The sequence below is a fragment of the Pseudorasbora parva genome, chromosome 4 (assembly GCF_024679245.1).
Source record: "Pseudorasbora parva isolate DD20220531a chromosome 4, ASM2467924v1, whole genome shotgun sequence".
Lineage (NCBI taxonomy): Eukaryota > Metazoa > Chordata > Actinopteri > Cypriniformes > Gobionidae > Pseudorasbora > Pseudorasbora parva.
The window spans coordinates 28069991-28088578 of record NC_090175.1 but is presented as its reverse complement, the minus strand read 5'-3'; the positions used below and the strand labels follow the sequence as shown (position 1 = coordinate 28088578).

Sequence of the window (18588 nt, the reverse complement as noted above, 5' to 3'; positions counted from 1 at the left end):
TTAATCTTTGTTTACCTTAGTTAATACAAATGTACTTTAGTTTAGTGTTATTTCATGTTAGCTTAGGGTAAATTTAATAACGAATTTAGATAAATGTTGAAATTAGTAAATGTTGAAATTAACCTATGATTAATACATTCTTTAGAATATTTTTCATTGTGAGTTCATGGCAGCCAATGTGGTTAACGAATGTTAACAAACGGAACCTTGTTGTAAAGTGTTAAACAAAAACCTTTTTAGGTTTCAATGTAAATATTTGTACAAACTTGAGGCAAGATGTTTTACACATTATTCAAGAATTTAATTTTTTTAAAAATGTCCTTTGTCATCCCCTTTTTCCGACAGCCGACAACAAAACAAAAAAGAAAATCACCCATCGAGAGAGGAAGCAGGATTTCTCGGCTTTCAAGCACATGGACAATGAAATGAAGGTTAAAATATCACCTCAGCTTCTACTGGCTACTCTGCGTTTCCTAGCAACAGGCAAGTGTGCTGCATTGCTGCTTGATTTACCCCAGTGTGTCCTGTGACCGTAGTATGATAAGGGCGCTCACACAGAGGAACTTTGCCTCTGGTTTTTGGTGAAAGTTGTGCCACGATGTTGTTGTTTTTTTCTTTCTTTCTTTTTTTGGGGGGTTGGGGGTGAATGCACTTAAAAAGGAGCAGCTTGTTTGGGTTACTGTTTAGCAGAGTGACTTGGAGCACCTTACAAACTTTGCAAATTCTTGATATTTCTTTCTTTCGTTTTAACTTAAAAAAAAAAAAAATTGGTGTAGAAGCCAGAGTAGGATTTTTGCTGTAATGTATTGACAGATATTTATTTTAAGTCCAACTGTGGGAAGCACATACATATACATAATACTTATTAGATAAATAACATACAGTGCTGTTGAAAAAGTTTGGGGTTGGTTTTTGTTGTTGTTATGTATATCATATATGGTAACACTTTAGTATGGGGAACACATATTCACTATTAACTACAACTTTTGCCTCCATAAACTCATAATTTACTGCTTATAAGTAGTTAGTAAGGTAGTTTTTGTAGCATTTAAGTTTAGGTATTGGGTAGGATTAAGGGATGTAGAATAAGGTCATGCAGAATAAGGCATTAATATGAGCTTTATAAGTTCTTATAAAGCAGCCAATATCCTAGTAATATGCATGCTAATAAGCAACTGGTTAATAGCTAGTAACTGAACCTTAAAATAAAGTGTTACCTCATTTATTTGACCAAGGCCCATTACCCCAGTCTTCAGTGTCACATGATCCTTCAGAAATCATTCTAATATGCTGATTTGGTGCTTAAGAATTATTTATTCTTATAGATTGTTTTGCTTAATATTTATGCTGTTACCATGATACATGTTTTTCCGGATTCTTTTATGAATAGAAAATTAAAAAGGATAGCATTTATTTGAACATTGTAAAAATCTTCACTGGCACTTTTTTACCGTAACCAACAACTAAAGCAACATTCTTTTATAGGTAAATCTCGGCAGTTTTTGGTGGAAGTCACGATGTTGATGTTGTTTCTATACTAAGGTTTGGACTATATTTAAAGACTGCTTGATTAGTGTATAAAGAAATGATCTCAGTCTCCCTGAAAAAGCCAGCAGACAGCTGAAAGAAGGAATTAAAAACATGTTGTTTTTCCACAGCAGAGATCACATCACCTTTGACACTCACTACCACATTTTGTTTCATGGTATATGTGTTTCCTAGAAAGCACTTTGTATTTCTAATGTATAGAATACATTTGTTAATATCAGTGTAAATATTTGTATCATAATACAAATTACTTTTGACTAATGTTGCAGACATTCCACTGCAACAGAGCAGTTTCTGCATGAAATTATAATATTTCTTTGTGTATGACGTTTTATAGGAGTCATTTACACTACTGTTTAAATGTTTGGGGTCAGTAACATTTAGTTTAGTACGGCTACATTAAAGAAATCAAAAATGACTCTAGAGACATTTATAATGTAACAGACTTGTGTGCTGTTCTTTTCAACTTTGTTTTCATCAAAGAGTCCTGAAGAAAATGTCACGGTTTCCACAAAAATATGAATGCTGTTTTCAACATTGATATTAATAAGAAATGTTTCTTGAGCAGAAAATCTGCATATTATTATGATTTCATAAGGATCATGTGACATTTAAGACTAATGGCTGCAGCAAATTCAGCTTTATCATCACAGGAATTTTTTTTTTTTTTTTAAATATTTTAAAATAGAAAAGAGTTTTGTTTTTACAGGCTCAGAAAAAAAGGTACAAAGCTGTCACTGGGGCAGTACCCTAAGGTATAAAAGTGAAAAGCTGTGTACACTTACTATAGTAGTATGTACTTTTAAAGTACGGTAACACTTTCTTGTACAGTGCCCTTGTTACATATGTTGCATGTACCTAGTAATACCAGTAAATTATGCATAATTGCTACAAACCCTCAACCAAACCCTAATCCTACCCCAACCCTATAGTAAGTACAACCCCAAATCAGAAAAAGTTGGGACTGTATGGAATGTGCAAATAAAAAAAAAAGAAGTGATTTCTAAAATTACTTTGACTTGTATTTTATTGCAGACAATATGAACACAAAATATTTCATGTTTTGTCTGGTCAACTTCATGTCATTTGTAAATATGCATCCTTTCCTGTCATTCAGACCTGCAACACATTTCAAGAAAAGTTTGGGACAGTAAAGCATTTAGCACTTTGTAATGTTGCCATTCCTTTTCACAACACTTAAAAGACGTTTAGGGACTGAAGACACCAAGTGATGAAGTGTTTCAGGTGTAATTTTGTCCCATTCTTCCTGCAAACAAGTCTTAAGGTGGGCAACAGTACGGGGTCTTCGTTGTCGCATTTTGCGCTTCAAAATGCACCACACATTCTCTATTGGAGACAGGTCGGGACTGCAGGTAGGCCAGTCAAGTACCCGTACCCTCTTCCTCCACAGCCAGGACTTTGTAATGTGTGCAGAATGTGGTTTTGCATTGTCTTGTTGAAATATGCATGGACGTCCCTGGAAAAGATATCTTCTTGAAGGCAGCATATTATGCTCCAAAATCTCTATGTACTTTTCAGCATTAATGATGCCTTCACAGAAGTGCAAGTTACCTTTGCCAAGGGCACTGACCCAACCCCATACCATGACAGACCCTGGCTTTTGGACTTGTTGCTGGTAACAGTCTGGATGATCCTTTTCTTCTTTGGCCCGGAGCACACGGCATCCATTCCTCCCAAAAAATACCTGAAATACTGATTTATCTGACCACAGTACACATTTCCACTGTGTGATGGTCCATCCCAGATGCCTCCGAGCCCAGAGAAGTCGACGGCGCTTCTGGACACTGTTAACCTAAGGCTTCCTTTTGGCACAGTACAGTTTTAACTGGCATTTGTGGATGTAACTACGTATTGTGGTACTTGACAAAGGTTTGCCAAAGTAGTCCTGAGCCCATGTGGTGATATCGCTTATAGATGAATGACGATTCTTGATGCAGTGCCGCCTGAGGGATCGGAGATCACGGTTGTTCAGCTTAGGCTTAGGAACATTGTTTTTAAACATTTCAATAATTTTCTCACGTATTTGTTGGCAAACTGGCGATCCTCAGCCCATCTTTGCTCCTAAAGGATTAGATCTTTCTTGGATGCTGCTTTTGTACCAAATCATAATTTCAATCACCTGTTGACATCACCTGTTTCAAATCGCATCATTATTTAACCCTTTTACCTCATTACTAGCCGTAAATTGCTCCTGTCCCAACTTTTTTTTAAATGTGTGGCAGGTCTGAATGACAGGAAAGGATACATATTTACAAATGACATGAAGTTGACCAGACAAAACATGGAATATTTTGTGTTCATATTGTCTGCAATGAAATACAAGTCAAAGTAAATTTAGAAATCACTTCTTTCTTTTTTTATTTGCGTTTTCCAAACTGTCCCAACTTTTTTCTGATTTGGGGTTGTACATGTAGTTCATTAATATTACTCAGTACTTAAATATATAATCACATTGTAACAATGAACTGTAATAAACAATAATAAACTGTAACCTAAAGTACTTATATGTACCGTTTAGGGGTAAATAAGGTACAAAGTTTAACCTTTTCTCTTTTGCACCTTAGGGTACTGCCTCAGTGACAGCTTTGTACCTTTTTTTCTTAGAGCTGTAATATTATATAAAAATAAATGCCGTCTTAATGTAGAATAGCTGATTCTTGCAGAACTCTTCAGGCATTTGGCACAACCTCCTACAAGTCATTTCCCTTTGAGTTAATATCCATCAAGCTGATGTTAAATGGTCTCAAGGGTGTTTGTGTATAACAGAGACAAAAAGGATATGCCAAACATTCTGAGTGGTATTCCCCTTTAAACGTAATTCCAGGATTTGGTGAGCACTTTCCCCTTGTAGCTTACACTAATCATTGATTAACAAATACAATACTATAAGCGTTGCCTGGTCAAGGAGCGACCAGCTGCCAGGTGACACAGATCCTGTAAGCAGAACAATGTTACAGTGAGTCATTTAGCAACAGACAACCATCATGATAGACACAACAGTGCTTATTCATACACTTTGTACAGTCACAGAAACTTTCACGCTCTGTGTTTAGTTTCAGCTTTTGAGAGAACAATACAAATGTTGAAAGCTGACGCCGTTAACGGAAATGAAAATTTGTGTCTGCTTTTGTATGTTTCAGAAGGCTTAAAACAGTTAAAACAGTGTTGCAGATGGATAAGCAGTTATTAAAACAGTGTGTTTGCCTGCCACAAGCTGTATTCGTCCAAAATGACCCAGGGTTTACTAATACACCGTGTGAAGTTTTGAAACCTGAAATGCAATGTTACCTTTGAACATAGTTTCGAATGGTTCTGAGGTAACAATTTCAATTGTGAAAAACCCACAGGAACAGGAAGATGATGTCATGTCTTCTTCTGCTTTACAGAAGTTGAATTATTCAGTCCCAGCCAGATGTCTGAAAAGATCCTCCTGCGTCTCCTCAAGCACCCCAACGTCATCCAGGAGGTCAAATATAATGAGAAGAATAAGAAGGCCATCGAGCATTACCTTTTCCACCGCAACAAGCCCGTGGACTATTTCATCCTCATTCTGCAGGTCAGCTTGGTTGTTTGGTCCAGGGCCGTGGAGGGCATAGAGAGAAAGGATTGAGGTTATTAGCCTAGAGCAAGCTGGGATTTTCGCAAGTATTTAACACGCCCAGTATGAAAGAGCTAAGGTACCTACGTGAAAGAGGAATGTTTAGTTTTGTGAGTATTGTGAAAGACAGCCATGCTTCTAAAGGATTTACTGAAAGTCTACTTTTGCAAAAAAATTATCATTCGTAGTAAAAGTAAGTTGTTTAAAAAACAATTCTTCGCTGTATTGAAAGTCTGGCCTTCAATGTGATCTGTTCTCTTAGGGGAAGGTGGAAGTGGAGGCAGGGAAGGAGGGAATGAAGTTTGAAGCTGGAGCGTTCTCCTCGTATGGGATCATGGCTCTCACCGCGTCTCCAGGTAAATACAAATTAATAAATATCATTCATTTGCATCGTTCTATAAAATACAAAAAGTTGTAGCATATATATATATATTTTGGATTACACAGTTTTAACATACACTAATAGACTTAATATGATATATGTGTCAGTCATACATAAAACATATGAAACAGGTAGGATTTCTGTAATAGTACTAATAAATAGACACAAGTACACGCAGGTTTATATATTTATCATCAATAAGTCATACATTTAACTAATTCAATAGTATGTGTTCTGCTGCTAGACAGACTTTAAACATATTTATATGTTTTATGGAATAAATGCAATTGTTTTTCAATGAAAAGATTTGTGCTTATTCTAAGTGATTTGAATAAATGGGTGACATTTTATTTTAAGGTACAAGTCTCACTGTTAACTAGTTTGCTTATTAGATTATTAGCATACACATTACTAGGATATTAACAGTTTATTAGTACTTATAAAGCACATATTAATGCCTTATTCTGCTTGTTTGGCAATCACCAGACCAAGCTCATTTTAAGATTGAACATTGGTCTGGGGAGTCTGCTCTGTGTTTTCTACTGCACAAGAGGCGTGATCAACGGGCATAGTTCAAATGACTCTGTATGCAATTGGATAGTCCTTCAACCAATCAAACGAAAAGAGGTGCGATCAATGGGGAACGACCCATCGTTTCTCTATCTGTCATCGTGTTAAACCCGCGCAAGGTGGATAAGCCAGTCTGTGATTGGTTTCCGCAAAAGTGTAACAGAAGCCGTAGAAATGAATGTACAGGTTTCCAGACTGAGTTGCCGGGCGAAATCAAATCGCCGGCAGATCAGGCTGGGTTTACCCAGTCTATTATTCTGCATGACCTTATTCTACATTCTGGCACAATATGGCTGCCGTCGCATTGTCCAGGTGAATGCTGCACATTGGTGGTGGTTGAGAAGATTCCCCCCTTCTATATGTAAAGCACTTTGAGTACCCAGAAAAGTGTTATATAAATGTAACAAATAATTATTTTTAATAATAATTATTATTATAACTATTAATAAGCAGTAAATTGGGAGTTTATTGAGGCAAAAGTCATAGTTAATAGTGAATATGTTCCCATACAGCACCCAAATTAAATAGATGGGTAACATTTTATTTTAAGGTACAAGTCTCACTGTTAACTAGTTGCTTATTAGCTTATTAGCATGCACATTACTAGGATATTATCAGTTTATTAGTACTTATAAAGCACATATTAATGCCTTTATCCTGCTTGTTTGGCAATCACCAGACCAAGGTCAATTTAAGATTGAACATTGGTCTGGGGAGTCAAAAGTCATAGTTAATAGTGAATATGTTCCCATACAGCACCCAAATTAAATAGATGCAAATAGCTAATAATAAACTATGCCATGATTTTTTTTGTACTTGTTTTTTTTTTTGTATGACTGACAAACATGGATCACATTATTAGTTTGTTAATATTAAAACTTTGTAATCCAGATGGTTGGATATTTTAAATGCAATTTAAATACATAAATCGTAAATGTATACTGCAATGCAAAATTCAGTTGATAGCACATGATACACCCACATACCCTACAAAAGTGCAAGCAGTCGTGGGCAGTATTAGTCCAACAAGTATGCACGGATACATACTTTGAAGATCCACAGGAAGTGGAGCCTCATTCTGGCACCTTTGACATACTGTTCTCACTATGATTTGGTACTATGATGGACTACTCACAGTCAGGAGTTATTGTATGCAGAATGTGTTTGAGACACTATCAGAAAATAACACCGTATCACAGAAGCTTTTGTTCCACAGGTCACATGGCAGTAAGAATAGGGAAAGAATTTGAGACAGTCATTTGTTTTGCGAAACGATCAAGATTCTGCTATATTGTTTTTTTCAACAGTAGACATATTTGTGCAGCTATCAGTGTGCAGGATTGATTAATATATAAATACAAATGATAAAAGACACTAATGTTCAAAACGTGGCATTTATTATGATTTTTATTACCACAGTCCTGCACAAAACAATCCTTTTGGGAAATGGATGGATGAATGGAATTATTGTTTTGTTGTTGTTAATAATAAAGTCACGACTTTTGATCTAAATAATGTTATTAAATGTTGAAATTTACATTTACCGGTAACTACGATTTATAAATGGTTTATTTCTCATTGTTAGTTTGTTGTTGAATGAATGAACTGTTAAATAATAGAGCCTTATTGTAAAGTGTGTGACCAAACAATAAAGAATCAAAACATTTTCCAACAATATATGAAGTCCAGATTAAATTATAAAAATGTGTAAGTTTGAAAACTGGCCCTTTTGAAATAACTGTATTTTGTTTTCAAATCATGCTGAACATATTTAGATCCATCAGAAAATTGATAGGGGTTGAATATTCGGCCATATTTGAACAAAGTGTCACATGTGCCACTAGTTTGGAGACTATCACAGAACATAGGTGACCTCTGGTGGTGAGAACATGGGCCTACAGTAATACTAAAAGTGCTTTATTATGGGGGGGGGGGGGGGGGGAAGCTCTTCAGGTCTTTTCCCTTCAGTTCTACATTTTTGTCACCTTTTTGTTTCCCACTCTCTTTTGATGCTTTTCTCTTCCTCCTGTACCTTCTCTGCAGTTTCTCGTACCTTTGTGGTCAGTAGGGCTGAGTCTGTTGCTGGATCTCCAGGTATTGTTAAACCAAAGTGACTAATCAAACAACGGAAAGGTCAGACATTAGTCTGTCTGTTACTCCCTGTAAATCATACCGCATGTTTCGTTCAATCCACAGAATCCCTCCCACACATTTCTACTTCACAGGCCTCCTGGAGTAAAGGGCGACAGCGGGGCCATACGCGCACACACACATACCCCTGTACATAGTCACCCACACACACATGCACACACATACTGTTCCCGGTTCTCACATACCTCATGCTGACTACCAGCATGTAGGGCTGAGAGTTGGGCCCCTTCAGGCCAGCAGTGGAGCCTTGAACTAAAGACGCGGTGGCTCCCCCACTCCACTCGCACATCCAAACACGGATTACATACATTCCAACCAAATTGTGGCATTAACACACCCCACTGTGGAAACCTGTGTGTGTGTGTGTATGTGTATACGTGTTTGTGCGTTTATGCATAGGAGCAGGAAAAAAAAGGATAAATATATGTGCTGGAGTGTGGAAGTGTGAATATTTCAGTGTCTGTTACCAAGTATATTGTGTGTGAGTAAAGTCAGTGTTTGTGTGTGTGCACTTTTAAATTCCCCCTCTTTATGAAGTGGAAAACATAAGCTGTGTTTAATTAAATCAAGCCAGTCTTCACTTTGAAAGCTCTTAGGCTTTTTATCATACTCATGCCAGCGGCAACCCTTTTACATACATGAAACACCCACTTCATAGCTAGCAATGCAATTATTGAGTTCTAAAAAGCTGTTACAAGCTATTATAAAATAATATACCATGTGCTTATTGTGCTACTTATTGTGTCTATGAAGTTAAATTTGAGGGTCCAGTCACTAAAAGGTTCAGTGGCATAAACATCTACAAACACACTACTGTTTAAAAGCTTTGGGTTGGTAAGATTTTTGAAAGTCTCTTTTGCTCACCAAGGCAGATTTTTTTGATCGAATATACAGTAAATATATTAATATTGTGAAATATATTAAAAAAAAAATTGGTGTGATGTTAAAGAATGTTCAGTGTCACATGATACTTCAGAAATCATCATTCTATGATAGAATGATGATTTGGGTAAACTTTTTACAGTCAATTTTGATCAATTTAATGCATGATTGCTGAGTAAAATAACTTATTACGTTTTTCTTTATTTATATCAATTATTAAAAAAGTGTTTGTGTTCTTAAAGGGATACATCACCACTTTTTCATATTAAACTGTTATACTATTCCCTTAACTAAGACGAGTTGATACATCCCTCTCTCGTCTGAATGTGTGCACTTAATCACTGACACGTGGTGATGATCTGATAGCATTTAGCTTAGCCCACTAAGCCCAGTTCATTCACTATGGTACCAAACAGAGATCAAGTTAGAAGCGACCAAACGCCTCCACTTTGTCCCTATTTAGATACAGTTACACAAATAGTTGAACGATCAAGTATGATGACATAAAATAAAACGTGGCAGATAATTAATATTAATTTTATTTATTTTTTAGTTTATTTTTTTATTTTTTTTTAGTTGAGTTTACAGTGTGTGTCCCCTCCCTATCGTGCCCTTGAATTTTTTTGTTTACCTTTTTTTGCTGATTACTAAAGTCGCAATGCTTTCCCTTTTCCTCTGCAGAAAACAAATCCCCCCCTCGGTCATTTGGACTGAACCATTCTGACTCGTTAAATCGTAGCGAGCGGATTGAAGTCATCACACCGTCACTGGGCAGCAGTAACAACCAGCTCAATGCCTTCCTGCAGATCTATGTGCCAGACTATTCGGTCAGAGCTGTGTCAGACGTACAGTATATTAAGGTAAACAGAACTGCACAAACTCGCCAACTCACTTGCAGTTCATGAACATGTTTTCTTGGCACTACATGACATAGCCAGGGCTTGACATTAACTTTTTTGCTCACCAGCTCACTATGATACTCCCTTTGTTTAATCTAAATATGAACTAATACTATATACAGTGCCTTGCGAAAGTATTAGGCTCCCTTGAACTTTGCAACCTTTTGCCACATTTCAGGCTTCAAACATAAAGATATAAAACTGTAATTTTTGTGAAGAATCAACAACAAGTGGGACACAATCATGAAGTGGAATGAAATTTATTGGATATTTCAAACTTTTTTAACAAATCAAAAACTGAAAAATTGGGCATGTAAAATTATTCGGCCCCCTTAAGTTAATACTTTGTAGCGCCACCTTTTGCTGCGATTACAGCTGTAGGTCGCTTGGGGTATGTCTCTATCAGTTTTGCACATCGAGAGACTGAAATTTTTGCCCATTCCTCCTTGTAGACCAGTGAGGTTGGATGGAGAGCGTTTGTGAACAGCAGTTTTCAGTTCTTTCCACAGATTCTCGATTGGATTCAGGTCTGGACTTCGACTTGGCCATTCTAACACCTGGATATGTTTATTTTTGAACCATTCCATTGTAGATTTTGCTTTATGTTTTGGATCATTGTCTTGTTGGAAGACAAATCTCCGTCCCAGTCTCAGGTCTTTTGCGGACTCCATCAGGTTTTCTTCCAGAATGGTCCTGTATTTGGCTCCATCCATCTTACCATCATTTTTAACCATCTTCCCTGTCCCTGCTGAAGAAAAGCAGGCCCAAACCATGATGCTGCCACCACCATGTTTGACAGTGGGGATGGTGTGTTCATGAGCTTTGTTACATTTACGCCAAACATAACGTTTTGCATTGTTGCCAAAAAGTTCAATTTTGGTTTCATCTGACCAGAGCACCTTCTTCCACATGTTTGGTGTGTCTCCCAGGTGGCTTGTGGCACTTTTTATGGATATCTTTAAGAAATGGCTTTCTTCTTGCCACTCTTCCAGAAAGGCCAGATTTGTGCAGTATACGACTGATATTTGACCTATGGACAGAGTCTCCCACCTCAGCTGTAGATCTCTGCAGTTCATCCAGAGTGATCATGGGCCTCTTGGCTGCATCTCTGATCAGTCTTCTCCTTGTATGAGCTGAAAGTTTAGAGGGACAGCCAGGTCTTGGTAGATTTGCAGTGGTCTGATACTCCTTCCATTTTAATATTATGGCTTGCACAGTGCTCCTTGGGATGTTTAAAGCTTGGGAAATCTTTTTGTATCCAAATCCGACTTTAAACTTCTCCACAACAGTATCTCGGACCTGCCTGGTGTGCTCCTTGTTCTTCATGATGCTCTCTGCGCTTTAAACGGACCTCTGAGACTTTCACAGTGCAGGTGCATTTATACGGAGACTTGAATACACACAGGTGGATTCGATTTATTCTATCAGAATTCTATAAATTCACAGATTTATCTATTCTATTCTATCATTAGTCATTAAGGTCAACATTGAATCATTCAGAGATCCTCACTGAACTTCTGGAGAGAGTTTGCTGCACTGAAAGTAAAGAGGCCGAATAATTTTTCACGCCCAATTTTTCAGTTTTTGATTTGTTAAAAAAGTTTGAAATATCCAATAAATTTCATTTCCACTTCATGATTGCGTCCCACTTGTTGTTGATTCTTCACAAAAAATTACAGTTTTATATCTTTATGTTTGAAGCCTGAAATGTGGAAAAAGGTCGCAAAGTTCAAGGGGGCCGTATACTTTCGCAAGGCACTGTATATAAAATTATAATTATATCATATTATACTATGAGCCATAAAAGCCTGGTATATCAAATATGATACTCAACAAATATGTCACATTAATTTAATTATTTTTACATTTTGAAAGGTTCAATAAGCAGTTCCATTAAAAAATAAAAATACATTACATAATACTATATATATATATATATAGAGATAGATAGATAGATAGATAGATAGATAGATAGATAGATAGATAGATAGATAGATAGATAGATAGATAGATAGATAGATAGATAGATAGATAGATAGATAGATAGATAGATAGATAGATAGATAGATATTATATAAGATGTTTTTTTAATGGAACTGCTTATTGAGCCTTTCAAAATTGAAATAATAATTATAAATAATTCAATTAATTTGACACATTTGTTGAGTATCATATTTGATACACCAGGCTTTTATGGCTCATAGTGTGATAGAGAATATGGAGCTCATACTCAAGGTGGAAAAACACCTTCATTTTATTTAGATTGCCAAACCTTGCAGAAATATGCAATTTGGTGCATGTTTTGATGCAGGATTCTAATAGCTTTTAATGTGAATCAGTGTGATCTTTATAACAGTATAAACTTACATAATGCATTTACATGTAGTAGTCACTCAGTATCGCCCAATCATATGCCTTAGTAAGATCATTAATATGTAAGATCATTTCATGGTTAAAGTACTTTTTATTGTGGGGGCAAAATATAAAATGTATTCTTACATTTACTTAATAAAAATCAGTAAGGGTTTCACAGCAACGTGTCTTTGAATACCTCAACCTGAAGATGGACAGTTGTATGAAAGCCCTTTTGTTTGCTAAAAAAAAAGTACAAACTACCAAACAGAATGCATGTAGAAGATTGTGTGCAACCGATTTTTCAACAAAGATTTGATCATGCTGATAAGGCCATAGAAAGGTGTTTATCAAATATGATCCAGTATGCTTTATATGGTTAAGAGAGTGTTGTCAGTATACTTGTTGGATAGGTAACACCAGACAGACTCTGAGATGAAAGAAATCACAAATCACATCCAATCAAACGAGTGTGTGGGCAAAGTCTCACAACAAAATGGAAAAGTATATAATGTAATACATTTTAAACCATTTTACCATTAATAAAATACATACTGAGTGACCGGTGCAATCTTTATCGGAATAAAGGTTTATCTATCCTTTAATTTATTTGCCAGATCTGAAGTAAACTATCTAGTGTTGCTTCAGTGTGGCTATAAAGGTCACGTCCAATTATATTCAAACTAACAATAGATCCTTTTAACATGAAATAAAGCACACAATCAACACCTGAGAGTATCATCATCATAATTTGTTTGTAGTTGTTCAAGCTGCAATATCGCAGAAATAGAAACGGCGTCTAAAATAAAAGCCTTGTTGTGTATTGTTGTCATGGCCGCTTTGGACAAAAACATTGGGTGCTTCTCAATACCCCTCCATGTTTCCTCGCTGCTCCGTCCTCCATCCTATGATCCGGAAACCGATGGAGCTCAGCCAACTTTTAGGAGATCTCAATTCTCTAATTGCACCGCAAGGAGGCGAGGATTGAGGAGTGAGGAGGCTTCCTGAGGAGTCGAGTCATGAGCGAGGATACACTGGAGTATCCTTTGCGGAAGTGTTTTATCGACTAAACGTGACGCAAGCATTAATTCTCCCCCCCCCCTTCATATCCTGCCACAGTTTATTCGTTATTATTATTATGTTTATATGTACAATACACAAATGTTTGTCAAATAACAACACTTGACAGTTGCAGAATTATATCAAAGCACAAGAAAATGAAAGAAACAAATAGAAACTAATACTATCCAACGAATAAAAAGCAGTTGATAATTGGAATTCATTGTCAATAATAACTGGTAATGTTAATTTAAATATGGACAAATGTGGTATTTTGTGGAGGCTGAAGCTCACAATATGTAAGGGATAATGTACACCCAGCCGGTTGTTATCTCAGATTTAACCCCGACAGAGAGAGGGTCTTGCATCACTCTGAAGGGGTTTATTCTGCGATAACGACAGGCTGGGTGTACATTATCCCGCTTATTACACGGCTACTAGTCTCAAATAAATAATTATTAGACACAAAATATTGTCTTGAGATTAAATATTTTATTAGCTCTTACGCAAAGCTTCCGTGAAGGAAAACCGTTCCAACCTGCTTTAAGCCTTTATCTATTGCTGAAGATTTGCCATATGTCCTTGCTAAATGTTGAAAATGAATGCTGAAAGGGTTAGTTCACCCAAAAATGAAACCAAGCCTGTGATTTACTCACCCTCAAGTTATCGTAGGTGTATATGATATTCTTCTTTCAGACAAATACAATCAGAGTTATATTTAAAAAGTCCAAGCTAACCCAAGCAGTAACGTTAGTTGTAGTTGTGTTTGAAGTCCATAAAAAATGGAGCTGTCCGTCAAATAATGTGCTCCACACGACTCCGATGGGTAAATAGAGCCTTCTGATTCGAATCGATGCATTTGTGTAAGAAAAATATCTATATTAAAAACATTATAAAGGAAACCTGCCTTGAAGTCTTCCATTGTTACCCACGGCTGTTTAAGCCACAAGATGGCGCCAGCGTTAAGCATAGAAGTAGTACCGGTCAAGATAACTCGTAGTACCCGTATGAGCGGGTGTTATCTGGAAATAACGTACCGCTGGAATGCACAATTGACCAATCAGAATCAAGTATGTCACAGAGCCGTATAATAAAAATAGTTATCTCTAATGTTCAAGAATCCTAACTAAATCCAGCGGTGCAGAGTCATCATTAATTGACGCCGCTTTGAAGTGACATTAAAGGGAGCGAGGATATATCATTTCACTTGATTCAAGTCCTCCGTCCTCGCATCTTTTCCTTGCGTCCTTCCCTCGCATCCTGAAGGGGAGGAGCTAAGGCGCGAGGAAAGGAAGATAGGAAAGGAAACGAGGATGCACAAATAAGAATTGGGAAGCACCCATTGATTACCATGGAAAAATACCCGTTATCTTTGCAGCATCTGGTTGGGAGGGCATAGCGTAAGATATTATAGTCTTGGGTAGCCAGACGTTCAGACTGACTGCAGAAGGTCTGGACTTTTTCGCAGCTTTCATTGGTCAAGGACCGCCCAAGTGGACTGACATGTAACTCAACACAGTTCGCTTTGTTCCGCGTCATATTTAGGGGTGTGAAAATGTATAGACGATGTCCCTGCAATAACAGACTGTGCATCTATAAATCATTAACTCAAGAACGTTGTTCAAGTTTTCTGCAAAAATGGAGCCGCAAACTTCACATAGTTTAAAAAAAAAAGCATTTAGTTGATCCTCCATTAAAGAATGCCACAAACACGTCTCGCGGACATCCTGTAGAATTCAACCAATCAGTGGCCTGTTGCACAAAGCTGGTTTCAGTTGTTACCCAGGTAAGTTCGAGATTAGTTTGAGCAAACTCTGGTTTTTCGGGCTCAAGAAGATGGATTGGTTTTTAGCTGTGTTTATCACCATGGTAACTTGCACTGTGCGGCTAACCTGCTCTGGAGCAGGTTTTATTCTGGGTTAGAGATCACAAACCCAAACTGAACCAATCAGCTACAAGTAAAGACACAGTAAAGCCACACCCCCTGTATCTCTCGTTCCAAATTAAAGCAGTTCATAATGAAAAAACTTTAGAAATAAAATTGTGGTGCTAATTCTTTAAATTCTCTAAAATCTTTTGATGCTAATTATTTATTATATTTATATATATAATCACTTTGAATTAATATATGTTCATATTGATCGACAAGTAGCCAAACAGTAAATATAATGCATGCATTCATAATTCTTTTAAACAATGTGTATTCATTTGAGCTCTTTGTGAACCTATAATTATATTTCTATATTTATATACATATTTCTTTGATTCACGTCTACATTGATATAGTGAGATATTCTTTAAGCTGCCTTCTCAAACTGTCGCTACATCAGCAGTGTTTATTCCTGCTTTGTAAACACATTTAATTTCATGATCATTTTCAAAATGATCTCTCAATCTTCAGAAGAGAAGTGAATCAAACAGACGCTGTGATTGGCTGTTTGCTGCAGGTGTCACACTTTCAGGTGATCGGTGATAGTTAATCGCTAACTCTGGATTAAACCTGAGTTGACAGAGTAAGTTTATACCAAGCTTTGAGAAACGGTTGAACTTGATCTAAACCAGGTTGGATTTATCTGGATTTGTCAACTCTAAACCTACTCTGAAACTCAGAGTTTGTTCAACTAGCTTCATGCAACAGGCCTCTGATGACAACTTCGAAACTCATGAAATGTTTCCAGAAAAGTGTGCCATATGCATCAGACATGCCAACGGTCCGTGGGCATGTAGTCTCTGAGGCTGAGACTAAAAATTCTATGTTTTTTTTTTGTAACCCCCTTTTCCATGTGTTTTGACAGGTAACACGCCAGCAGTATCAGAACGCCGTTATGGCCTCACGTATCGACAAGACGCCACAGTCATCAGAGAGCAGCGAGTACACCAAAATCGAAATGACTTTGACAGAGCTCCACGACGGAGTGACCGATGAAACCACCGCTCTGTTCAACCAGACGCAGAACTGCGTCGCCCACAACAAGTCGAACCACACGGGACACAGTGAGGGGGCCATCTAGCCCTCAGTGGGGTGGTGGAGCGAAGCCCATAGCAGAACCCTAGAGCCGCCTCACCACCCCAAACCACTCTAATCTGGTAGTGCAGTACCACTGGGGTCAGAGCTTGGGTTGACCCAAGGCAAAATGGGATAGTCCAGTGACACGCTTCGGTTCCATTAAGATTTCAGATAAACCACAGCGTTTATGTCCCCCAGCCAAAGAGTTTGGAGGATGGACAGTCTTGCGCTCTGACGAGCCCCTCCAGCTACACTCAAACTGCCCCGTGACGTTCACAAACACAGAAGAAATACTCCAGGCAGATGCTGCAATAGGGTAAATCAAAGACTGTTCCAAATACTGCTTTGAAGGAAACCGTGAACCAAGAGCATTCTACTCACATATTTATTTATTTTGTATGCATTTGTATATACGTGCATGTCAGGATATAATTGTCGGCACATGCAAACACCCGTCTGTACGTTGAGCATGTGTATGTGTGTGCCTCTATGAGTGTCACTGATATCATGCACATGCTATACACACATAGTTTCAAAGACATCATTGTATACCGGTGAGGGTCTATTACATGTATATTTCAGAAATGGTTATTTTTACTGTTTTAAATCTGGTATATCCCACAGTACCTTGACACCTTTTTAAAAAGATGAATCATTATATTGCCTTTAAAAAAATCATATTAATTTTTTTTTAACAAGTGCAATGAAACACGTTTTATTTAAAAGATGATTTATCATGATTACTGTATTGTAAATTATAGATTATTTTGTATCATGTTTGTATATTTGATATTTTGGATTCACTTCCAAGGACGAACAAGTCCTACTTTGTCCGCTTGAAATGTTTAATTCCTATCAAAGGCACAATAACTTTACAAGTTAGAACGCGTTGTTATTTGAACTAAACGAAAGACCTGTCAGGACTTTATGCAAGGGAGAATCCATACGCAGCCGTGCGATTCCTAATCCCGCCCATGACGAGATAAGTCTTTACCGCGTCATTAAAACAACTACGTTAAATTGTTCTGCACATCACACGTCTGTAAGCGAGGCGGCTCCACTCTTCTTGTGTTAGCTGTAGCCTAATGTTGACTTCGACGGTTATTTATATGAACGCTGGAAACTCGTGCTATGCATACAAATGTTTTAAGAAATGAACGCAAATTTACTGTTTTGTTAATGATAAAACCACTTACGTTTTCTCTTTGAACCGTCACAAAAGTGACCCCTTGCCATACTCCAAATGACCAATAGTTTTGCAGAAATGTTAGTGGTCACATAAATCATTCCGATACCTATTCCTATATGTTCTTATAGGTGGCAGCTGCATGACCCTGTTTCTACAATGTCAGACTTTGTGGTAAATCTGATTCAGGCAGCTTTTAAGACTTCACCCTAGATGTTTTCATGTGTTCCAATGGTTACTTGAACCACAACAGATAAATAACAGGAATGCATTACTCGTTGTATTCTATTATTTATACATGGGTCAGTACCACAGACAGCCACTGCTTGGCACTACATTCTAACAATTTAGCCAAACTAAACCTTGATAAGGGTTTAACCTTAATACTGATGCTCTTTATACCAAAGATTTTTACATAAGAGAGGTGAGATCAGAAATTGTTGGGTTTTATTTAGTAAATGAAAACCAACTTTGATTTTTTTTTGTAGGAAGATGCTCTTGTGGGGTTAAATACAGGTTCTGGCTTTTTACATTTTTTTTTCTTTTTCTAATTTGCTTTGTTAATGAATTGTAGCTACTTTGTAACTAAAATGTAAACCCTAGGGAGGAAAATGGTTCTAGAGAAAGTGCTATTAAACATTCATCGGTTTCACTATGGTACTGTGTTATTTTTGCACTTTTTTGCATATTAAACATCCATATATATTATGATTGACTGTGATTGTTGCATCACACATTTTTTTTGCTTTCTACTGGATAGACAAATGACTTGTCAGGACTGGTATTGGAGCTATTTATTTTTATTTTGTTTGAACGTCTTATACTTTGTTTAAAGTGCAGTACATAGACATGGAGCTGTATTTTGGACAAATGACAGAAATCAGAAATAGAATCTGTTGCATAAGCCATGTTAGACTGAAGAAAGCTGTTATG

At 37.1% G+C, this 18588-nt stretch overlaps 1 protein-coding gene across 2 annotated transcripts in view; it reads left to right on the top strand.

The window, feature by feature from the left end:
* cnnm2b (cyclin and CBS domain divalent metal cation transport mediator 2b) overlaps window positions 1-18302 on the top strand; it is a 63390-nt gene extending 45088 nt beyond the window's left edge. The window contains exons 3-8 of one of the 2 annotated variants that reach the window (XM_067441432.1): window positions 346-483; window positions 4956-5125; window positions 5430-5523; window positions 8163-8213; window positions 9834-10012; window positions 16258-18302. In XM_067441432.1, coding sequence (XP_067297533.1) covers window positions 346-483; window positions 4956-5125; window positions 5430-5523; window positions 8163-8213; window positions 9834-10012; window positions 16258-16473 — 848 coding nt within the window. In that variant the 3' untranslated portion in view covers window positions 16474-18302. The remainder of the gene's footprint in view (window positions 1-345; window positions 484-4955; window positions 5126-5429; window positions 5524-8162; window positions 8214-9833; window positions 10013-16257) is intronic. The other variant, XM_067441434.1, reaches the window with a different exon arrangement.
* The last annotated feature ends 286 nt before the right edge of the window (window positions 18303-18588 follow it).